Source organism: Erpetoichthys calabaricus, chromosome 1, assembly GCF_900747795.2.
Source record: "Erpetoichthys calabaricus chromosome 1, fErpCal1.3, whole genome shotgun sequence".
NCBI lineage: Eukaryota > Metazoa > Chordata > Cladistia > Polypteriformes > Polypteridae > Erpetoichthys > Erpetoichthys calabaricus.
Window position 1 is genome coordinate 126,723,633 of NC_041394.2, and position 25,917 is coordinate 126,749,549.

Consider the following 25,917-nt stretch of genomic DNA (forward strand, 5'->3'; position numbering starts at 1 on the left):
GAGTATAAAAATCAAACATTATAAAATACAGATATTCAATAAAGAAGCTCAAGATTCACATACTAAAGGTCTGTAATAATATCATTTTAATGTAATGTACTGCATGCCTCTTATAATCCAATAATAATAAAGACGCATGGGAAGACTAACCACACAGACCTCACTATGTTTCAGAGTGTAATGGCATCCATAACGTTCCACATGTCTGAGAATACATAACACTCGAATGCAGAATCAATGGCCAACCACAAGCTGCTTTTCCTTACTTTAGATGTAGGAACATTGCAGCTGGGAATACCTTAAGAATTTAAACTGTTGGTGTCCATCCCCATAATGATGGTGCAAATGAAGGATGACACAGGAGCTCAAAGTCAAGTCAATTAGCTGCTTACTTTTTCAGAAGAGCTCTTTGAAATGTACCATGAATATGTTTTCACAAACGTTCAGGCAAACATCAAACAATATGATTAATTCAGGAGTTAACTAGATGACTTGTGGCATTTTCATCAATGATTTTAGTCAGTTACAAGACAAAGGTTTTCACTAACAAACAAAAACATTTTACTCCAGATAAAATGAAATCATTGTATGTGAAGCAAGAACCCTATTTTTTGCTTCTATTGTACCTCCTGTTGGAAGCAATGTGTTGCAGCACTTTCCACGTTCAATGTTATCGTTTCATCTCTCTCCCTCCTCCTTGACATGAACCTGGCTTCTTAATACAATCCGTGGACTGTTGCTGCCCCTAGAAGGGAGTCCTGGGCAGCTCAACCAATGTTATATTTATATTTTATTATAAGATATATGTGTAAATGTGTTTCATAAAATAATTGCTCAAAGATGTTCATTTTATTTTTAGATATTCTTGCAGTTTTTTAGTTGCAATAAAGTGAAATAATTACCCTTTTGTATTATTAATCAAGAAATGCATTTTTTTTGGTCATGACACATAATACAGTAGATTATGAAAGTCTATTAGCACATTATAAGCCATTAACATATCAGTATCATTTATGTAGAACATATGGCTTATTTGCAAAAATCAACAGATGACTATTAATATTCATGTTTACCTTTCCTAACTTTAACTGCTTTAAATTCTAACAATCCAAACTTTCTGCTAGCTCCTTTTTAAATGAAGAACATACCCGATCCATTCAATCTCTCCTTAGATATGGTTGTTCTTAAAAAAGTTAAACACAAGAGTCCTTTTTGTTAAAGAGTCATGAAAATTAAAGTGGCTCAATGTGATTTAACCATTTAGAAAGGCTTTTAAACACTGCAGTTCATCCCATCCAGGAATACAGATGTGAACATGTTTCAGGTTTGTATGTCAGCTTGAAAGGCATTCCTGCACTGGGATTGGCAAAAGTCAAATGAAATTAAAATGTGGGATTTTTTTCTCTCAGTTATTGAACAGGTTTATTGAAACATATCAGTGTATGCCTTTTAAAATATTGAATCTTCATGTTATCATAATCATGCTAGAATACACTATAATTTTTATATAAAAAATGAATATAGTCTTTAAAATGTGCTATATTAAAATACAGTCTTTAAGATATACTGTAATAAAAAGAATTATAGTCTTTAAGATATAGTGTACCTTTTCATAGAAATTATAAATACAAGGTCAAATATTAATATAACTTCTACTTCTCTTATATTGCTACAAAGGCCATTTTAAAACTTGACCATTATGAAAATGTACAATGAATTCATTTGTGTTCATGAATAAAGCAATGCATACACTAACTGTGTTTCTCTACAATTATTGTCTCTATACAACCTTCAAACTGGTTGAATGTCATAATATATCATTTTGAAAACTCTCAAAATTGATTCAAAAGTGATTACAAAATATTAAGGTGTGGGAAATTTACTGGAAAGTAAAAGCCTACTAACATATTAATTGCATTTCATATTTAATTCACAGCTGACTGTGGTTTTAACACACTTTCTATGACAGAATGACACTGTAGAAATCATTAGACATTAAATTGAAAATGATGTTTTAAATTCCTGTGTAGTGTGCTAGGTTTAAAAAAGATCAACACTACTTGAAAATGAAATCATTCTACAGTACATTCACACAAAATGAATCTAATTTATAGGCATTTTTCTATGTGTTCGATACTATCTTGGAAGCAGACAAAAATATAAATTGACCTCACTTTTCAGCATGTTCACAGCCCACAGCGACAGTTGCTACAGTGTCACATACTATAGTCCATTTGATGTCTTTTCTTTAATCATTTCCTTTCATCTATAAAAGATTCCATTGAAACCAACCACACACTGCCTACACCCTAAGTCAGTTGCTTTCTGCCAGGTGCTTCATTTAAAATAAAATACATTTCATGTGATAAGGTCACCTTACACAATATAATATCTTTTTGTAAAAGCAAAATAATAAAAATGCCTAATCCAATAGTGAGCATGTCATGTTGATTAGCAACTATAAACTAGCCTAGTTTACTGTATATATGTGCATGTCTGATCCTCTCATGGAGTTAAAACCCTGTTCAGATTTAGTTCCTGCCTTACATCGAATGCAGCCAGACCTCACATCTATGTAAGATCAAAAATTGAAAAGAAGAATTCATTAAGTAGAAGCCATACATATAAAAAATGGTTTCTCTTTATTTTCAAAAGCATAATCAAATTGACTTAAAACTACACTTCTGCTCTTTTACAGAAAGATCAGTCATAAGCAATTTCTAAAAAAGGCGTGTAACACATCAAATAAGAAATATATTTAAATCATTCAGAAATAGGTTTTCAGTGAGTATATATAATACTCTTTACAAAGCCTGTGTTTGAATTCTAGTATTTCTAAATCTATTCTCTGTTGGATAATTAGAATACTAAGGCAATAACAACACTCAGAATCTAAAGTGCCCTGATCACACAAAACTTCAAAAAACATATTGCACAACCTCTTACAACATAACTGAGGCATTTAAATATCAATTCAAAATCAAAATGCCTTAAATATAAATCTGTTAGAATGAACTATGATGTGCGTTTATTAAAATTACAACATAATTATCTCAAAATGGAAGTCCACAAACCACATTTTTTAAGCAACTTGGTAACTCCAGGTTTAGTAAATATGTGAAGCTGTGAAACATGTTTTTAAACTAAATTGAAAGAAAAGGAAGTGGATAAAGTTGTAGATTCTATAGTCTTAAAAACTACATCACGTGCTAATATTCATATTCCATTCTCTTCTCTTTTAATTTATATATACTGTAAATAAAAGCATAATTTTGTGAGGTAGAATCTTGAAAAAGATGAGTGGCAGTAAGCAAACATTTTATTGAAATAATTTTATTTAAAAGAGTACATTAGGTTGATTTGTTTCAAACCCAGTTTTGTAAAACTTGACTTATTTGTAAAGAATGTTATTTTATTTTAACAAAATCAATAAAATCCAAAAAAAAAAAAAAAAAAAAGAGTACTAGGTTCTAAGGAAGGTGCCTTTTGGTTACATTATTGTATGTAGAAATATGGAAGGAAAAACTATAAGATTTTGTATGAACTAACGGATCATTATACTTCTGCTACTTATGCAGTTTGCAATGCACAAGAGCAGGTCATATAAACACCATTATTTTTCTAACTAATAAAGCATATTACATTTATAAATTCTTTAATGATTCTAAAGCAGGGGTCTCCAACCTTTTTTCCCTGCTGAGAGCTACTTTTACAAAATGAAAATGGCTGAGAGCTACTCACGTTTTCTAACATTTATTCTCATAGCTTATTTCAACCCAAACAAACTGAATAAGCTTGTTTTGCCTGAACATTTACAAAATGTTGGTGTCTACAAATCAATTTTTGCATTAAAACATCACAAAAAATATTTAGTTCACCTGCAGGTGCATTTTGTATGTCTGTATACATTTTCTAGTGTATCTCACACTATTGAATTTAAACATCAATAATGTCAAAACAAAACAATGCAATTACAAATACACAGATATTACTTATTCATTTGTCATTTTGTTACATGTTACTGTTTCACTTCACAAGAGTATTCGCATGTCCATTTGCACGTGTGATGTGTTTTTTAGTTAGTGAGATGACTGGCACTGCATGGAGTCAACAAGAGAAGTGTATGGTGGAGTGTAGCCACTTAGGTCCACTCTTATGGAGTCATTTAAATGTGCATCTGTGAGTCTTGTTCTTTGATTTCATGACATTCATGTCAGAAAAGGCAGACTCACAGAGGTATGTAGACCCAAACAAAGCAGACATTTTCAGAGCTGCTTGGTGAAGATTCTTATAGTTATCTGGCTCTACTAAGCTCCAGAAATGCTGAGAATGCTGTTGAGACTTTAACTGCACATTATTTTGAAGGTTTACTAATATATAATATAAGGATGCACCGATACCACTTTTTTGGAAAACGAGTACGAGTACGAGTACTTGCATTTCAGTACTCGCCGATACCGAGTACTTAATAAAAACATGATTTAAATTTACAGGTAACAGCTTTAGTCATATAATTTATCAAAAAAAACAAGAAACTCTCGTCTATCCACTGGGAGGTTAGGCTAATTAGCAACACGGGGCTAACACTGCTTGTCCAAATATCCGTGGTGAAACTAAACGCAGAGGAGGCTTGCAGTAGGCTGTGGATATGTTAGGCAGCTCCGTGTCAGTCATGTAGCGGCGACTTGGGACATCATATCTGGGCTCCAGAACTTGGAGGAGACGCAGGAATCCCACATTTTCTACCTCCGAGAGTGGCTGGTCACTCAATGCAATGCACTCGATAATTGCCTGTGTTATTTTCACAGCACGTGGATTGTCTCTGGACATTTTCTCTCGTCTTGCAAGAGTTTGCTGCAGCGTGGGTTGTGTTGGTTTAGAAGCGTGGGTAAACTCTTTGTACTCGTTGTCGTGTTGGGATTTTAGGTGCTTGATTAAATTACTTGTGTTAAATGCGCTACCTTTTGAGCCTCCTCTGGACAATTTCGCTGAGCACAATTTGCAGTTCGCCTTTGTTTTGTCGTCTTCATTCACTTTGAAATAGTTCCACACGGCTGACATGTCTCGCCTCGCCTTCTCCCCGCTCTGAGCTGCAGCCGGGGCCTGGGGGCGGGCACTCGGCGCCTGTGATTAACCCTTTACACGCCGCTCAAACATAGACATTTCTCAGACCGTGGTATCGGTCCCCGGTATCGGGGGACTTTTAACGAGTACGAGTACTTTAGAAAATGTGGTATCGAGGCCGATACCAGATACCCGTTTCGGTATCGGTGCATCCCTAATATAATATATAAAATCCAATGTCTGTCTGTCTGTATGTCTGTCCTCTTTTCACAAGAGAACTACTTAACGGATTTAGATCAGGTTTTTTTTATACTTTGCTTGAACACTCTGCTTGATTTTGCGACTTCTCTCATTTCGCTATATAGCATAGTTCACTTGTGGTACCGAGCAGTGTGCCGAGGAGAAGGGGGGTGGGTTTGGGAGCTCTCCTCACTCACTCGCCAGCTTCAGGGCGTGTACTTTAACTCCGCTTACCTAGCAAACGACAGAACAAATGAATTCAACTTTGTTTGATATTTAAAATAAAGTGTTACTTAGGTCTTGATGAGTTTGCGTCTGGTTATTCTCTTAAGTGTATACCACATTGAAAAGATGGATTGCAATTCAGATTGTGGATCGTGATATGATTTTTGGAAAGATCGCCAACCCCTAATTTGACTAATCAAGTTTTCAAATTTATGTAGGATTCATTAACCCTTTGGCAAGCTACTTGGAAAGGGGTTGCGAGCTACTGGTAGCTGGCGAGCGTCGTGTTGGAGACCCCTGTTTTAAAGGAAACATGCTAACGTGTTTGACTGTTATCACTGCATACACAGTTTACTAATACTCTTCTACATTTTACCAGACTTCTGGTAATTTGAACATTTAAATAGCACCTACACATAATTTGATTGAGTACAGTGTAGCTTTTCTGCAATGGTTTATGCCATTTATGGTGGATCACATTAAAAGTCATGGCATATACTGTACCCCCAAAGTCTGTTTGACATAGTCTACTTTCACAATCAGGGGAATTCTGGGGGATCAATGACATCTACAAGGAAAAATGATGTAACTTTGACACAAACATGAAAGCTGATTTGGATTATACACTTCCTGCTTTAAAAACAAAACAATATATGCAGAATGCTGTGCTTCACTTACAACACACTTCAATGTTTACATTTGCAGCAGCTGCAGAACATACTGTAAAAACAGAAGTCTCACTGACTAAAATATTGTATTTTTATTTTTTAATTAAGTAGTTATTTGCAAAATACATTCAGTAGCCTTTATTAGGAATACTTGTTTGGTTCTGGGTTGGAGCCATGTTTGTCTATAGGACAGTCTGAATTCTTTCAGCCATAGATTCGGCAAGGTGCTGGAAGCATTCATTAGGGATTTCCAACTATGCTGTCTCAAGAGGATAATGCAGTTCCTGCAGATTTTTCAGCTACACATTCATGTTGCAAACCACCTGTTTCACTTAATCCCAATGTAACTGTATTAGACTGTGAACTGCGTAGAACTACAAAATTATATTGAAGTCAGTGTCATTTTCATGGATCCGGCTTAAATGATGTGGTCTTTGAGACACTGTACATTATCATGCCATAAGGATCTATTTGAAAGAGGGTTGACTATTGCCAAAAATGTTACACATGCTCGGCAACAATACACAGGTACACTGTGGCAATCAAATGATGCTCATCTGTAATAAAAGAAGAAAACATTCTCAAAACAGCTACACTACCACAGCTGGTCAGTACTATTGACACAAATCAGGACGCATCCATGGATTTATCTTATTTATGCTAAACTCTTAGCCTAAGATATGCACATCACAGCTGAAATAAATATACATTAAACCAGGCAATTTATTTCAGTTCTTTAGTCACATGCACACAGCAGTCTCACACTCACGTTTCTTAGCTGACAAGAGTAAAAACTGCTGCTCTACACCATTTGCTTCAAGGTCCACACATTGGGAGGCATAGGGACACAGTGGTTAGCACAGTTGCCCCACATCACAGGTCACATTTTTGGCCACAATAATTGGCCCATTGCATACACTGAAAACACCACTGCACCATTATAATTCATTCAAAACTAGTTCAGTTTCGTTTTCCTCACTTCAATGTATTTTACTGAGTTCATTGAAGTTCCTGAACATTTCCACAATTTCACTGAATTCAAAATAAAGCAAATTCAGCAGAGTTCACTAGTCACTATTAATTATGTAGCCATTGTTTATACAGTATAATTTGCAATCCAACCTAAACTGGTTTGATACCTAATACGTTATTTGAGCAATAAAAGAAAACACACTTGAGATTTGCAAATTCCTTATTTTTTTTTTTTTTTTTTTAAGAAGGCGTTTCATAAGACAAAAAATGGTGAGCAATTGATGTTCCCTCAATCAGGGATATAGAAAAAGATAGTCATCAATTGCTCTTCATGATTTGGTGGCCTTTTCATGTTTGGTGGTTCAAGACTGGTGTGTCCCAACTAGCCATTGATTTCCTTTCATCCACTGCTTTATAAGACTTCTCTAAAGAAGTTTATTAACCTCAAATCCAAGTGCCATGCATTCTTCACATGTGAAAGGGTTGCCCTTTCTTTATTTACATGTTGTGACTACCATTAACAACAATGCTTCTAATGACTGCAGTGAGTCAAAGCTACAAGGACTTCAGAGGACTACAACCCAGATATCTTCACTTCTAAAATGCAAAGTCAGATTGTCTGCAAAGTTTAATTTTGATGGAGTTTTGCAACAGATATACTCATACTTTATGATAATATTATTTACGGTAATACAACATTTATATAATAGGAATTTTCCAGTGTTCAAACAATATCTCTTTTCTTACCCTCACAGCTTTTCTTGTCAGAGGCCAGCTCATAGCCTGGGTCACAGGCACATTTGTAGCTTCCCAATGTGTTGACGCAGCGTTGCTCACAGCCTCCATTATTGGGTCGCGAACACTCATCAACCTCTGAAAAAAAGAGAGCAATAATTTCAATGCAGCAAATAAAATAAATGAAAGTTAAATATTCGATTTAACTTTAAAGCTAAAACCAGAAAGCAAAAACATATTGATTGCTCCGCAGATCTATTTATTTGGAGAAGTTTCATAAAAAAGTTACATAATGTTTTATTCTGTTTCTTTGCTTTTGCACTATAACTACCTATTGTTCAAAGAAATATATTTCTTTGAATCCAGACATATTGTTAAATGTGCCATCTGTTTTTTATATTTGTCCTCTTCCTTTTCAATTTTCAGAATCTCTCTTTCCTGTTCAGGTCTTTTGTCCTTTTAGTCCACACTTTCTGTTGTCTCTTCTTCAAATGTTTAACTTCTTCTTTTATCCATAAAAATATTACACTGAAAACCACTGAAAACCAAGCATAACGGGAAGAACACTGTGTACCATGTTCAAGTTACCAAGAACTCTGAGATTGGTCATAAAAAAATAAAATACTGATGATGTGTACAGTATCCTAGAAATATTGGTGACTCACACTAAACTTTTTTATTTTGCTTCAGAACAAATCGCACATATCGAGACCAATTTCAATAAAATTTCAGCCAGCTGTAGTCCATTTTTAAAAGATGATTTGCATAACATTAACACATTTCTGTCACCCTATGCTCTTGTTAAAGAATTTATTTTTAAGTAACAGGTGGTATCCATCTTCTTCTGTCATAATTTTAAACACTTCAATCATTTTACCTTTTAATTGCTGTTTGCTTAAACTAAAAATGTTTAACTTTTTAATTAATGTTCAAACTATCTTAATAGCTCATGTCATGGAATGAACCAGTCACACATCTCTGGACTTTCTAAAGTGCTGTTTTTTGTAATATGGAGACCAAAATTACACACAGTGCTTAATAAATGTATATATAGGTTAAGCTTAACCTCCCTTGACATGCACTTCACACATTGGACTATATAGTCAGCAGCCATACCACATGCACTTGAGAACAGATAATCCGCTTGAAGCTAAGCATGTTCAAGCTCAGCCAGTACTTGGATGGGAGACAAACCAGGAAAAGCTTGGGTTGCTGCTGGAAAAGGTGTTGTTGATGTCAATAGGGGGGGGCGCTTACCCTGTGGTCTGAATATGGATCCCAATGCTTCCAGTGCAGTGCCCAACTGCAATTTTTATGATTGGGCTATCGCACAATAGGACAAATTTCTGTCATGTCAGAAATTTTATTTAGCTGTCTTATAGTGTAAGCAGTCTCACAAGCTGATTTCGCATTCAAATTTCCCAAAATTCATTGAGCAGCAACAACGAGTGTGCATTGTGCAGGCATTGTCAAAGCACCCATGTCATGGCATGTTAATCAGACTGAACATGCTCATGCAGGTTGAGCACATGTATGGCTGGTGAATACATCCTGCAGTGTGACTAGTTGTTTGATCACTTTTTCTAAAAATATCACAAAATGCAATTTAGATGCATTAAGGTAAGTAACACTACAAGCACCATGGGAAAGTACCTTCTTTATGCCTGCTTTGTTTTTTTTTCCATTAAGGATGACCAATCAAGGAATGACAGGTTGTAATGATCAGAATCCAATCAGAGAAGACTAACATAATGAACATGGACCAACTAGAGCATGATAATGTCTGCGTTTTCAGAAATCTTTCTTTTCTGCCGCTCCGCACTGAAACGCCACATTGGCTTTTTCTTAAAAAGTAACCTGGTCTGGAGAGCATTTTCAGAAATATCAATTTTTGTGGGCTGAAAACTCCAATATAGTGTGGAAGAAAGGTGAAAACAGAGACAAATGTTTATGTTTTTATTTGAAAATGTAGTAGTATAAACAGGGCCTACATTACCCATTATTCTACCTTGTTTAGTTTAATTTGCAAACTTACATATCTTGTCATTTACATTCTTGTCAAGAACAATCAAGAACAAAAATGGGTTTGATAATGGGGAGATGGATTGAATGGAATTAAGTATTAGTGGTTTGCTTTTAAGTCATACATCTAAATGATGTGTATATTAGATTGTCTACTATAAACTGGACCAGTTGAGTGAGTTTAGATTTGACCTGCAGTGGGCCAGCAGATCCATGAATTGCTGTGCTATAAAAATGTGTTTCAACCTACCACAAATTTCCGTGTCTGTGATCTTAAAATGATTTGTTTACCCTGAATATTTTCCTAGAGATTTGCCTTAAAAACTTAAAGAAATTTGTTGAAGACCCGATCACCCAGAACCAGGCCAAGGGGATGCCTACATAACACCTGGCTGTGGCAGAGAGATGGTCATTTCTGGAGGGTGGGACTGGATCACATGTCTGCCTGAGGGGTTGCCAACCGGGATTCCAAGCTGTTTGATTGTGTGGTGGGTGCAGCAATGTGCTGTACCAGTGCATGCTCCCTGACCTGACCTAAATGCTAGTTTGTGGCTGTTTGTTGTATTTTGTTTGTGGTATTCATTCCATCTGTGTCTTTTGTTGTTTGAAGTATGATGGCGCAGACTTAAAATTTATTTTGCAGAGATTTTCGTGACTTCACTGAACTTGAGGTGAAACTAATTCAGAAGGATTTGCTCATCACTAATTATTAATGAACTATTTTATCTAATTCTTGGTCTGGTTTGTGGCCTAGTGTAAGATAAACAGTGTATGAACCAATGGTAAGCAAAAAAACAAAAATATACCGTGAATTGTATTTAGTTCTAGGGAGGTTTGACAGGCAGGTCCCATCTTTATTATGCTTTTCTTATTTAGGTAATATAAGCACATCAGTACCTTTTTGAAAATAAGCTGACAAAGCCTTTTGTAATCTACCACTGCAAATGATTATAATTAAGAGAAGACATGTTTAGTGGAGATACAGGATAGTATATCAGTTGATTTCAGATGCTTGTATGGACAATCCTACCATTACTGTATAGGATTTAAAATAAATTATCAAGTATTTCACTACTAGGAAAAAATAAGCCGAAAGTAAGTGTATTTAAAAGATCAGAAAAGTGCAGTACACAGAATGTATTATTAAGCTCATTGATGACAACCAAAAGAAAAACTTTAGTCTTGCCTTTATTTCACAGCTAAATGTTAAAATGTCCAGTTTAGTGATGATCGCCACATGTTTAGTTTTCATAGTCTCTTTATAAAATAGGTTTATTTTGGTATTTACCAAAAGACTGTCATTTATGAAATACAATTGAAATAGCATTATTATTGTGCCAGAGAAATGAATTATTTTTAGTAACTGTTTTTTGTTTTCCCATTACTCTGCAAGTATTTTTCATTTTCTTTCTCTTTTCAATATTCATAGTGCCATTTGTGCCATATGATTTATGGACATATGCAATGTTCTCAGATGTCTCCTATCCAAGTGAAAATTGACTGCTAAATAATAATTTCTACAAAGTAGCTAACCTAGAACATGTGGAATTTGGACTTAAACCCCTACTGTATATATGAATATATCCTGTATATTTAAAAAGTTATTTATTTCAATATTTTAGTAATTTATTTAGTGTTATTAAACTTTTTTTAAATTAATGTTTCCATGATAATAATTAAACATATTTTATGTTTGTATTTCCATTTTTTATCAACTATACTTTTAAATATTATATAGTGTAATGTAGGATTATGTGGAAGTGTGTTTGATCAATGATGTATGAAGTGCTCCGTCACACAGAATGTAAATAAAGATTGAACCAGAGTTCAATACATAAACCCACAGTCTCCGAAACATCACTTAGTGTTTAGGCACTTTCCCTATTATTGGGTTCTTAGCATTATACAGTAAATGTTTGAAAAGCATGTATGATTTACAGGGCCTGTTACCCCAGTATTTATAAGTTCAAAAAGATAGCAGTAATTTGAAAAGATAAAAAACTTAGTTTTAATTTGCTAATGCAGATTTCAAAAGAAAAATTAAACAAAACCAAAACAGGCTTGGTATTTCATTTGAAAAGATTTACCAGAGCTTAACAACAACTTTTACATTCACTGACCTTTGAAAAAGTTTGCAGCAAAGCCAGCCTTATTGACTGAGCCATCTGAGGTGAATTTCATCCATAGTCGATTTGAGCTTGTCTTTATGTCATCAGGTTTATCATATCCACAAAATCGTCCAATAAGAGGACTGCTCTCTGTGATACCATCCCGAACCTCCAGATAATCATAAGCACAGCTGTCATGTCTTTCAATCTAACAATGTAAAATAAGGAAAATAACATTAAAAAGATGAAGAATTCATTTTGAAGGGTTATAGAGCAGTTTAAAAAGCAATCAGGAATTTCCTCATGTTACTTATTGTCAATGCTAATATGCACAAAATGATACTGATAGATAGCAGGAGAAATGGGTTAACAATAACAATGAAGTGATGTAAAGGGCTTTCTGTAAAATGGAAACACTGTAGCTGCACTCAGTTAAGGGATTTTTAAAACATGCTGCTGCTGGCAGCTAGTATAGTAGGAGTTAAATATGATTTCCATCACAATGCAGTGAGTTTACTTTTAACTGTGCGGACTTCTGTTGATTTTAGTAGGTTTATGGAAATTGTCAGGTATAGGAAAACATGATTTTTGTTTCTATGTGTTCAGTGGAATCACGTTTATCTCACCAGCTGACCTCAGAACCTCTTCATGTTAAATGACAGCACATGTACACAGTGATTTCATTAAAACACATTACTTCTTGTATGTTGAAACATACATTTTTTTGCACATTGCCACCACTTTATTTTTATTTTTCTTAGTAATCCATGATCCTTAAAGTTTGTCTTTAAACATGCATTGAAAAATCTGCACAGTACTGTAACCAGCAGTACTGTGGTTATGGGCAAAACTGAACTTCAGCACTGCTGTGGGATAGAATCATTCAAAATGTCCTTTCACTCCAATTAATAAAATAAACTTCAAATGAAACTTGCACTCTAAACTTGAAAAGAATGCAATTAACACAGTTATCAGACAGGTGCGTAATGCAGAGCAAAATCATTTTAAAATACAGCAATAACATAAAAGCCCAACTCATAAACTGCAAATGTGTATTAACAAATTAGTTTTACAGTAAAATCTGAGACATATATTCAGACTGACTATATGTCAAGCAGCACAGACATTCATATGTCAGGCTACAAACATTTACTATTCCATGGTAATTTATATTTTCAACATTTACAGTCACATGAAAAAGTTTGGGAACCCCTCTCAGCCTGCATAATAATTTACTCTACTTTCAACAAAAAAAGATAACAGTGGTATGTCTTTCATTTCCTAGGAACATCTGAGTACTGGGATGTTTTCTGAACAAAGACTTATAGTGAAGCAGAATTTAGTTGTATGAAATGAAAACAAATGTGAAAAACTGGCTGTACGAAAATTTGGGTGCCCTTGTAATTTTGCTGATTTGAATGCATGGAACTGCTCAATACTGATTACTTGCAACACCAAATTGGTTGGGTTAGCGTGTTAAGCCTTGAACTTCATAGACAGGTGTGTCCAATCATGAGAAAAGGTATTTAAGGTGGTCAATTGCAAGTTGTGCTTCTCTTTGATTTTCCCTTTTTTTTCCCTTCCTCTGAAGAAGTGACAGCATGGGATCCTCAAAGCAACTCTCAAAAGATCTGAAAACAAAGATTGTTCAGTATTATGGTTTAGGAGAAGGCTACAAAAAACTATCTCAGAGGTTTAAACTGTCAATTTCAACTGTAAGGAATATAATCTGGAAATGGAAGGCCACAGGCACAGTTGTTGTTAAACCCAGGTCTGGCAGGCCAAGAAAAATACAGGAGCAGTATATGCGCAGGATTGTGAGAATGGTTACAGACAAACCACACATCACCTCCAAAGACTTGCAAGAACATCTTGCTGCAGATGGTGTATCTGTACATCATTCTACAATTCAGCCAATTTGCATAAAGAACATCTGTATGGCAGGGTGATGAGAAAGAAGCCCTTTCTGCACTCACGCCACAAACAGAGTCGCTTGTTGTATGCAAATGCTCATTTAGACAAGCCAGATTCATTTTGGAACAAAGTGCTTTGGACCGATGAGACAAAAATTGGGTTATTTGGCCATAACAAAAAGCGCTTTGCATGGCAGAAGAAGAACACTGCATTCCAAGAAAAACACCTGCTATCTACTATCAAATTTGGTGGAGGTTCCATCATGCTGTGGGGCTGTGTGGCTAGTTCAGGGAATGGGGCCCTTGTTAAAGTCAAGGGTCAGATGAATTCAACCCATTATCAACAAATTCTTCAGGATAATGTTCAAGCATCAGTCACAAAGTTGAAGTTACGCAAGGTTTTGGATATTCCAGCAAGACAATGGCCCAAAACACAGTTTGAAATCTACAAAGGCATTCATGCAGAGGGAGAAGTACAATGTTCTGGAATGGCCGTCACAGTCCCCTGACTTGAAGATCATCGAAAATCTATGGTATGATTTGAAGCAGGCTGTCCATGCTCGGCAGCCATCAAATTTAACTGAACTGGAGAGATTTTGTATGGAAGAATGGTCAAAAATACCTCCACCCAGAATCCAGACACTCATCAAAGGCTATAGGAGGCGTCTAGAGGCTGTTATATTTGCAAAAGGAGGCTCAACTAAGTATTGATGTAATATCTCTGTTGGGGTGCCCAAATTTATGCACCTGTCTAATTTTGTTATGATGCATATTGCATATGTTCTGTTAATCCAATAAACCTAATGTCACTGCTGAAATACTATTGTTTCCATAAGGCATGTCATATATTAAAAGAAAGTTGCTACTTTGAAAGCTCAGCCAATGATAAACAAAAATCCAAAGAATTAAGAGGGGTTCCCAAACTTTTTCATATGACTGTACAATTATATTTCTACTAGCAAAGTGCTAGTAAGGGATATCGATATTAAAATGTTGACTTAATCACAGTTCAAATTGTAGATATGCCATTCCAGTTTAACTAATTAACAATAAAGGACCTTTCCTATGGAATTATATATAGATTTATATTGGATACATCTCTGATTAAATTTTGACTAATTGAAAATACAAATACAGACATATTTAAGATATCCAGAATTTGTTTGAAAAACCTAAATTGAAACCTTTATTATTTCAGATGTAATTAACCATATATTCAAAGTCTAGCCAAAATATAATAATCTGTCATCTTAAACTGAAAGCTTAGATAGAAGTTCAAATGCAAATGTCTCAGCTGTATATATCATGAGGCACTAATAAGAAAGCTTCTGCATTTAAAGCTTTCAATTGTTGAAATTATACACAGCAAATATAAAGTATATATACATACACACAGATACAGTACACACACACACATTATATATATAAATATACTTTATGATACGTGATTCATTGTTCTCCCTTTGTGGATCTCCAGCTGCTAATATATATATATATATATATATATATATATATATATATATATATATATATATATATATATATATATATATATATATATATATACACACATATATATACATATATATGGAAGAGAAGGTCTGTGATATGGTTTGCATATTTGCAGTTGCACATACTAAATCGACAGAACACACATTCAACTGGGACAACGTAAAAGTAAAATTTAAGGCCAGTACAAAAAGCGCCAGAGAGTTGGCCGAGTCTTGGCTATCAGATGAAAACGCCATCAACAGACACTTGGACATAAACCCAGCATATGCCAACTTAAGAAGGACATATACACATTCATTAAACTATACAACCCCCCCCCCCACCTTGATTATACTGACTTAGTCACCTCCCCCCCCCCCCCCCCCCCCCAATCCTGTCTGCATGTTTTGCTATATATTGCCTTTGATTCTTGTAAGTCTAAGCATTATCCTCTGATGAAGACCTCTGATAGGGGTTGAAAGCTCAGGAATAAAACTATTTTATGATACGTGATTCGTTTTTTCTCCCTTTGTGGATCTCCAACTGCAAATACATATATTTATACATATATATACATATACATACATATATACACACACATATATATATATATATATATATATATATATATATATACACACACACAGTAGACCCCCACGAAGTCACGGTTCAGAGTTTGCGGCCTCAGTCATTCACAGATTTTTCCTTAGAACCTAACTAATAATTGTTAGTGGAAACCGCAAATATCCTCTGCAATTTTTATGGCTTTTATTGTGGCAATACTGTACTGTAGAGAGAACAGGAAGCAACTGTAGAGACAACAGCAGCTTGGGATGGTGAAAGTAGCCAATAGAATTTGAAACTGCAACTCCCAGCAGTGGATCTGATTGGTCTTCTGCTGAGGGTGCTGGAGCTGTTGAGGTCAAATTATGTCAGCACGGCTTTTAAAAAGGGGGCCGGTGACCAAAAGCAAAAAAAAAATTTTTTTGTAATTTGTGTTTCAAGTTCCTGTCTGTCTGCCTTCTGTTGGGTTACCTGTACTTATTCCTTTTGTCCTGGATCATTTCGTGTGTCTGGATTGTCTGCTGTTTGCCTGTGTACATGAGGACTGTAAGTGGATTCATGGCCATCCTGAAAAGAAAAGAGCACTCCTGAACCCATCTTCACCATTTCAGGAACTAGCAGTAGGACTATCTTTACATTCCCATTCAACGTGTGGATGTCTGGACTATCTATTTTCATCATTACATTTCATCCGTTGCCGTTTTCATGAACTTTTTCATGATTTACTGTGTGTGTTTTGTTTGTGCTTTGTTGTATTTAACGTGTAATCGCCGTAAGGGGAACGGGGGTGGTATCGTTGTTTTCTTATTTCATTTGTTTTCATTACATTCTTTATTTGCTGTTTGATTACCGGTTTGCTTTGTTTTTGTCTCTGTTTGTGAGTGAGTGCATGCAGGTCGGGTCAAGGCTGGGTGCATCCCTGGAATCTCCACCATAACAATAAATAAATCATCGTCTTCTCGGCAGACCACTACAGCGTTATTCATTTCTCCTTGCTGCTGATTGACTGTGATACATCTCCAGCTGAGTGTTCTTGTGTTTTCCATTTACTTAAAAGCCTGAACAGCACCTGTCCTTTTTGGCTGATTGCTTTGTTTCTCTCTCCTCCCCTAGACATTCTCTGCTCCTGTTGGGGGTTGTGCTCCCCTATGATGTTTGTCTAGTCTTTAATAGATAACTAACTGCATACTGAGCTTGTTTTCCTTCTGAAAGAGACATGTTTGTTTTAAGTGTTTGAATAAAGTTCCTGTCTCTACAATCTCCTGTGTTTCTGTGACCCAAGCGTGACACACTGCAGTACTGCAGCCTCACTGTCGCTGCAATTGAGCCACTGCACTATAGCCTGCCAGCATCAGCACTTACCTTTGTGTGTTTGCGTGCAGCCAGTTCAAGCTCAGTTGGCTCAGTGATTTACTGAGTTTCATCCATGGCGTCATTTGCACTTTGTATATATTGTTCCAGTAGTTTTTTAAATAGTTTTTACAGTTCATTAGCAGTGTGTAAAATGATCAGTGTTACAGTAATTGTGATGCTCTTTGCATGAAAAAAAGTGTTTCATTAAAATTTCACTTTTTCTTTGTTAATTGTGATGTTTACTTAAAGTGCAGCAAAAAAAGTATTTGGCGTCCAGGGATGCATTAACCCCCAAGTATGTGGCAATTTAAGGGTTAAAGCCCCAAGATGCCATCGAAACGCCCTGCACCTTCTAAGGCTTCTGGCAATGAAAACGCACTTGCAAGAATTACAGTACATATAGCGGTAACATCGGTATTTTACATTCTAGTACTGTGGGAGACATAGCAGTACAGTATACAGGTTTACCTTTACATTCTTTATTTTTAGGTAATATATTTGAAATTAAAGTGTTTTGGGGGCATATTTAGGGTTTAAAATATGAAAATAGGCATTTTTTTAACCACATCCAAAATTTGTGGCTTTTCACAATTTGCGGGTGCTCTAGGAACGTAACCCCCGCAAATTTTGGGGGTGTACTATACAGTGCATCCGGAAAGTATTCACAGCGCATCACTTTTTCCACATTTTGTTATGTTACAGCCTTATTCCAAAATGGATTAAATTCATTTTTTTCCTCAGAGTTCTACACACAACACCCCATAATGACAACGTGAAAAAAGTTTACTTGAGGTTTTTGCTAATTTATTAAAAATAAAAACACTGAGAAATCACATGTACATAAGTATTCACAGCCTTTGCTCAATACTTTGTCGATGCACCTTTGGCAGCAATTACAGCCTCAAGTCTTTTTGAATATGATGCCACAAGCTTGGCACACCTATCCTTGGTCAGTTTCACCCATTCCTCTTAGCAGCACCTCTCAAGCTCCATTAGGTTGGATGGGAAGCATCGGTGCACAGCCATTTTAAGATCTCTCCAGAGATGTTCAATCGGATTCAAGTCTGGGCTCTGGCTGGGCCACTCAAGGACATTCACAGAATTGTCCTGAAGCCACTCCTTTGATATCTTGGCTGTGTGCTTAGGGTCATTGTCCTGCTGAAAGATGAGCCGTCGCCCCAGTCTGAGGTCAAGAGCGCTCTGGAGCAGGTTTTCATCCAGGATGTCTCTGTACATTGCTGCAGTCATCTTTCCCTTTATCCTGACTAGTCTCCCAGTCCCTGCCGCTGAAAAACATCCCCATAGCATGATGCTGCCACCACCATGCTTCACTGTAGGGATGGTATTGGCCTGGTGATGAGTGGTGCCTGGTCTCCTCCAAACGTGACGCCTGGCATTCACACCAAAGAGTTAAATCTTTGTCTCATCAGACCAGAGAATTTTCTTTCTCATGGTCTGAGAGTCCTTCAGGTGCCTTTTGGCAAACTCCAGGCGGGCTGCCATGTGCCTTTTACTAAGGAGTGGCTTCCGTCTGGCCACTCTACCATACAGGCCTGATTGGTGGATTGCTGCAGAGATGGTTGTCCTTCTGGAAGGTTCTCCTCTATCCACAGAGGACCTCTGGAGCTCTGACAGAGTGACCATCAGGTTCTTGGTCACCTCCCTGACTAAGGCCCTCCTCCCCCGATCGCTCAGTTTAGATGGCCAGCCAGCTCTAGGAAGAGTCCTGGTGGTTTTGAACTTCTTCCCCTTACGGATGATGGAGGCCACTGTGCTCATTGGGACCTTCAAAGCAGCAGACATTTTTCTGTAACCTTCCCCAGATTTGTGCCTCAAGACAATCCTGTCTCGGAAGTCTATAGACAATTCCTTTGACTTCATGCTTGGTCTGTGCTCTGACATGAACTGTCAACTGTGGGACCTTATATAGACAGGTGTGTGCCTTTCCAAATCATGTCTAATCAACTGAATTTACCATAGGTGGACTCCAATGAAGCTGCAGAAACATCTCAAGGATGATCAGGGGAAACAGGATGCACCTGAGCTCAATTTTGAGCTTCATGGCAAAGGCTGTGAATACTTATGTACATGTGCTTTCTCAATTTTTTTATTTTTAATAAATTTGCAAAAACCTCAAGTAAACTTTTTTCATGTTGTCATTATGGGGTGTTGTGTATAGAATTCTGCGAAAAAAATGACTTTAATCCATTTTGGAATAAGGCTGTAACATAACAAAATGTGGAAAAAGTGATGCGCTGTGAATACTTTCCAGATGCACTGTATATGTGTATATATATATATATATATATATATATATATATATATATATATATATATATATATATATATATATATATATATGTATGTATATATACACACACACATATACATACACACATTATAAAGGTGTGTGGCGGAAAACCCATCCAAGAGGGCTCAGCAGCTGTTGCAACATCCCGTAGTGGCACCCTCAGATCCCAACAGGGCTGTAACCAACTCCAACTCCCATGAAGCCCTGCGGGAGTCAGAGGCACCGCTGCAACCCAGGGGGGCTGCCATCCAGCGGTCCAGGGAAGGTAACCCACTGAATAGGATGGCTCCCCCGGTCCTTCTAGCGTAGCAGTGTCCCGGCTGGGCAAGTATCCAGACCATCCGCCACTATATATATATATATATATATATATATATATATATATATATATATATATATCTCCATACATATATACACACACACTGCACAACAGACTGCAAAAGAGGCAGTCCTCAAATTTAAAAATCTGAACCGCAATAACACATTTGAACATTCTTTCGGCTACTTGTTTAATTATGTGACACATTCTTTTTTTTTTGCTACTTCTTAAACATAAAGAAAAAAATCAATCATCAGAAAAAGTCAAAATTAGATTACATTGTCATAACGACAGTGCAGGCTTCTTTAAAGATAAAGGTGGATGAGAGCCTGGTTGAAATGAAAGAAAAATAATTAAGAGCTCATAAGTGAAGCACTATATACAAAGACAAGAGAAATAAATGTTGAATGCCAAAGGCAGGGTGTTATAGACAACTGCTGAGTAAGAATATTAGGTGCCACTTAACCTGTACTTGTTTACATCTCTATAAAGGATATTATAATTAACAGCATAGTATTTTTTAAAGAATGTTCCTCAAAGGTTGTTACAATGACAAAATTTGCTAATCATTATGATTATTAGTAGTCAAAATTACTAGTTCAATAGGAATCACGTAGCAGTAAACTAGTAGATATTGCCATTCCCAGGCTCAGGTACAGCAGTGCAACAAGACAGGACAATAGAATAGATTTAAATATTGAAAATGTTCAAAAAGAACTATTACAGTCCTAGCAATAAAGCAAACAGAATGACACAAAACTTTATTTAATAGAAATATACCTCAAATGACTGGAAGGTAAGACCAACATGAAAGCCTTCTGAAACAGAGATCTTCCAGATGCATACTTTGCTGGGTCGGTAATCATCAGGATAGTTTGGGGACTGGATCTGCCCATTGTCTCGCCTGACTTCACCTCCACAAATTGCTACAAGACAATGAGTTAACATAATAAAAAAGATAAGACAGTAATGTGACTTAATAAAACAGATGATGTGCATATAAAGACATTAAATATTATTATTGAAAATGAATGAAATCCATAAAAGAGAAACTGAGTTGCTAGGAAATAAAGAGCTGCAATGCAAAACTTAAGCATCCACAACTGGTGATCAAAGGACTAAGCATTTTTAATTTACTTTTCCTACAGTTTTCATTTTATGTCAAACCAATTTTAGGTGAGTAACGCATCTCTACACTTAGGTAACAAGTAGAATAATTAAAAGTCATCAGAAATTACCCTGGCAAAATTTTTAAGTTCTCTCATTGTCATCAATGATTTTAATTGGCTATTGTCTCAAACATCCTAATTATGTGGTCATTGAGTTGACTGAAAATTTGCATGCATGTTGGGTGAGCCCTACAATAAATGGGTTGGTTCCTGTGTAACATATGGTGGAACTCTGAAAGTCTTCAGCCTCCCAATGCCTTATGCAAAAAGCTAACTTAGAATTATACGAAATTCAGCCAAAGACTAAAGTTGATTGGCAATTCTAGCAAATTAGGCAGTATAGCAAATCAAATATGAAATAAAGCTAATGCATAATAAACGCTGATGGACATAACCTATGATTAATCAAAACATTTTAAGAAAGTAATGCTCAGGACATCATTTTATTTCAAAACCCTAAACCTGTGTAAAATAACATATTTATGTTAAACACCAAGTAATTACTAATAGAAAATAAATAAGCAAAATAAAAATAGAAAAATTTCCATTTTAATGTTCTCGATATAATAGCCAGGGCTGGCACCAGCATTAAGGTGAATTATGTAATAATTATCTGCCTAAAGTGCAGATCATAAGGGGCTGGGGGGGGACGGGACCCAGCCACATGGGTTAGCTACTGAACAGTCGGTTGCCGCACTAATAAGCTTGGCCTAGGGCTCAAAAAAATATAGGACCTGCACTGATAATAGCTATATACCTTTTTAAAAACAGGTATTAAACTGATAGGTTTCATATACTGCCTAAGATAACATTTCTGGACTATTATTTTAAACATTATGTACCCTTTGCTTTTACAACATTGGAATAGTCATAATAATTTTGACACCATTGACCAATTTTCTCTTGTACAGTCTTGAGAAATGAGACTGTGAACATTTAGGTATTTTCCAAGACTTTCATCATAATCAAGGTCTTCCTTTTTTATTTCAATAAGTTAATGCTATGGATGTTACTGGCACTGACCAGAAAGCAGGAGACAGAGCTGGAGGTAGCAGAGTTAGAGATGCTAAAATTGCCTGGCAGCTCTATCCTTAATATACTTCTCCCAATATACTCAACATCTCTCCTCTGCACATGTCCAAACCAATGCAATCTTGCCTCTCTGACTTTGTCTCCCAACAGTCTATCTTGAGCTGACCCTCTAATGTACTCATTTCTAATCCTGTCCATCCTCGTCACACCCAGTGCAAAACTTAGCATCTTTAACTCTGCTACCTCCAGCTCTATCTCCTGCTTTCTGGTCAGTGCCACTGTCTCCAACCCATATAACATAGCTGGTCTCACTACCGTCCTGTAGACCTTCCCTTTCACTCTTGCTGATACCCGTCTGTCACAAATTACTCCTGTCACTCTTCTCCACCCATTCCACCCTGCCTACACTCTCTTTTTCACCTCTCCTCCACAATCCCCATTAGTCTGTACAGTTTATCCCAAGTATTTAAACTCATCAACCTTCGCCAACTCTACTCCTTGCATCCTCACCATTCTACTGACCTCCCTCTCATTTACACACATGTATTCTGTCTTGTTCCTACTGACCTTCATTCCTCTCCTCTCTAGAGCATATCTCTCCAGGGTCTCCTCAACCTGCTCCCTACTATCGCTACAGATCAGAATGTCATCAACAAACATCATATTCTACGGGGACTCCTGTCTAATCTGGTCTGTCAACCTGTCCATCACCATTGCAAATAAGAAAGGGCTCAGAGCCGATCCCTGATATAATCCCACCTTCACCTTGAATGCATCCGTCACTCCTACCGCAGACCTCACCACGGTCACACTTCCCTCGTACATATCCTGTACAATTCTTACGTACTTCTCTGCTACTCCTGACTTCCTTATACAATACCACAGCTCCTCTCGAGGCACCCTGTCATAGGCTTTCTCCAGGTCCACAAAGAAGAAATGTAACTCCTTCTGGCCTTCTCTAAACTTCTCCATCAACATCCTCAGAGCAAACAACGCATCTGTGGTGCTCTTTCTTGGCATGAAACTATACTGCTGCTCACTAATCATCACCTCACTTCTTAACCTAGCTTCCACTACTCTGTCCCATAACTTCATGCTGTGGCTCATCAATTTTATCCCCCTGTAGTTACTACAGCTCTGCACATCCCCCTTATTCCTAAATATTGGCACCAGTACAGTTCTTCTTCACTCCTCAAGCATCCTGTCACTTTCCAAGATTCCATTAAAGAATCTGGTTAAAAACTTCACTGCCATCTCTCCTAAACACCTCCATGCTTCCACAGGTATGTCAAGTGAAATTCTTTATTTTAGTTTTATGGAGTTATCTTTTTTTGCCAAAGACAGGGAAAGGGATGTTTTAGATTGGATTAATACTCACAGATCTGTCACACTCACTGATTTACCTCACAATTCACACAGTACTGAATCTCCAGACTAGAACCTCATTGCATTTCTCACAAACAAAAACATGACTTTTTCACTGTCATGTTTATTTAGGTTCTCCCATTTATCTCTCATCTCTCAGATTTTCGCACATGATGTTACTGTTAAAAAGCTCATCTCCCTGCCACACTATGGATTTACAGTTATAAATACTGAACATGCTTAATATTAACAATTTGAAATGGGAGTGGCTCTGATTGGCTTGTGAGTAAATTGGGGAGGTGATAATTCTGCACCTCAAATTATATGGAAGTCTGGGAAATCATGAAATGTTTGGCAACCTTTTGAATTGTTGACTCTGGCACAAAAAATCATTATATCAAAAATGAGCTGCTAAGTATTGCATTTAATAAATCACAGCAAAGCTAAAAAAAACATACAGCTTAACATGCCAATGCTTCAACAAGTTGAAAGATAGAATTAATTGTTTCCATGTCAACTATTTTAAAAATGCTTGGCCAAAAGACAATTCAGTTTATTTTCTTTTTGAATGGAAGTAAATTCATACTTTCAAGTGTTTAAATAAACAGAGTTTGTTATGCATATTTCTAATCCTGCTGAATAAAATGATACTTACCTTCATACACTGCAGAAAACCCCTTTCCCACCCAATTACTGCTGCTGCGAAACTCAATCCATAGGCGGCTGTCAGTTGAAATTATGGGCTCAGGCAGTTTATCTCCACAGAACCGTCCTGTAACACATTAGATTATTGAATAAGGAATGGCATTCTTCTGCTTAAATTCAGCATTTTAATTATGAAACTGTCACAGTTTGATATGGAAACACTTATGACCTAATTAAATGATCTGTTGATGCTTGTTATGGACATTCCATCAGAATGCAAGATAAACCTATACAGTCTTTTGCTGCTGTTCTCGCTTTTTTTATACATATATAAATAATCACACAAACAATATATTATTAAATGTAAAATATTCAATTGAAAGGAACAAATCAAATCAAGACTTTGGGTAGTATACATTTGCTTAATTTAAAGCTATCCTTGCTTGAGTATAAATATTTTTCTGCTGTTACATTAAAGCTTTTCATCTAATTAGTGCAAAAACTTGAACTACCCTACCATACTCTTTATGGTACTTTATTTAAAACAATTTTTGCTATTTACAATAGCTAATCAGTGAACAAATATGATATAAAGTTATCAAAATATGAGTCTGGCAAAGTGTCAGTCTGTTTCTAAAAATAACTAACAGCATAGTCTCTTTCAATACATCCATCTAGCCTATTCAAATGATAGCTGTGACCTGAGACACACCAACACAGACTGCACCATCTTGTGACTTTCTCCTATTATGGTCAGTTACTTTGGACCTCTGATCCTTTGCTCACCTCTATTTCATCCTGGGATCTGGTGCAGCTGGATCACTGTCCTTTCTTACCAGAACCTTTGTTCTTATTAGGCCCCTTAGCAGGATGACCCTCATATTACATACTAACAAGGGAAAATACCATTTTACTTGTTAATTCAGAACAAGACAATTTGTCACAACACACAAAACTTATTTAATTTTACATTTGTCAATAATAAAATATAACTCAAATGAGTGAAGACTACAGAGACATTTATATTAATTTTGAAAAAAATGTGGCAACAATTTCAACCTCTCCAACAGTTGTATCTGGAAAAGCACTTCTAATCATTGCCCTGAGGTATTTACAGTACCATGGGACTGCTGACTTAAAAAAAAAAAACAAAAACAAACTTGGTTTAGGAATTCTAGTATTATCTTTTTCTGGAATCATAGAATATCTGGAACGAGCAGCAATAATACTTTTCCTGTGTAATTTTTTCCTGCTGTAATATGGTTACTTTCATAACGTTCTCAGTGTTAGTTTACTCATCTAGTGTGATTGACAAACATTTAAAACAAGTAGTAACAAGTAGTAAGAAGTTAAAATCCTTTTTTTTTGACAGCTTTGTTGACTGTGACTTTTACACAGACTCGTTTTGCAGAGAAAGGATGTCAACTCCATCTTGTAAAAGAGGAAACAATGTTGTATAAAAATTAAAGAATCAGGAATAATGCTGATAATAAAAGATTTTTTATCCAAAGTTTATCAACTATGCATGTTTCAGATATGCATGGAGACTTTCTGGCACATGTGCAACATAACCATGTCTGTGTTATCATTAATTATATGAAAAATGCCTATTTTAAACAGTGAAGAATATACTCCTAAGCCTTTCCTATATACTGTATGTCTAACGCAATGATTTGCAGTACAGGTAGTCATTGACTTACGACCTGTTTATCTTATGACCA

At 36.2% G+C, this 25,917-nt stretch overlaps 1 protein-coding gene across 2 annotated transcripts in view; it reads right to left on the reverse strand.

Annotated features, from left to right (window-relative positions):
• bmp1a (bone morphogenetic protein 1a) overlaps positions 1 to 25,917 on the reverse strand; it is a 436,202-nt gene that overhangs the window by 80,951 nt on the left and 329,334 nt on the right. For both annotated transcript variants that reach the window (XM_028806048.2, XM_028806058.2), the window contains exons 10-13: positions 24,207 to 24,323; positions 20,766 to 20,911; positions 12,047 to 12,242; positions 7,917 to 8,042 (exon numbers count right to left, since the gene is read on the reverse strand). In XM_028806048.2, the coding sequence (XP_028661881.1) occupies positions 7,917 to 8,042; positions 12,047 to 12,242; positions 20,766 to 20,911; positions 24,207 to 24,323 (585 nt within the window). The remainder of the gene's footprint in view (positions 1 to 7,916; positions 8,043 to 12,046; positions 12,243 to 20,765; positions 20,912 to 24,206; positions 24,324 to 25,917) is intronic.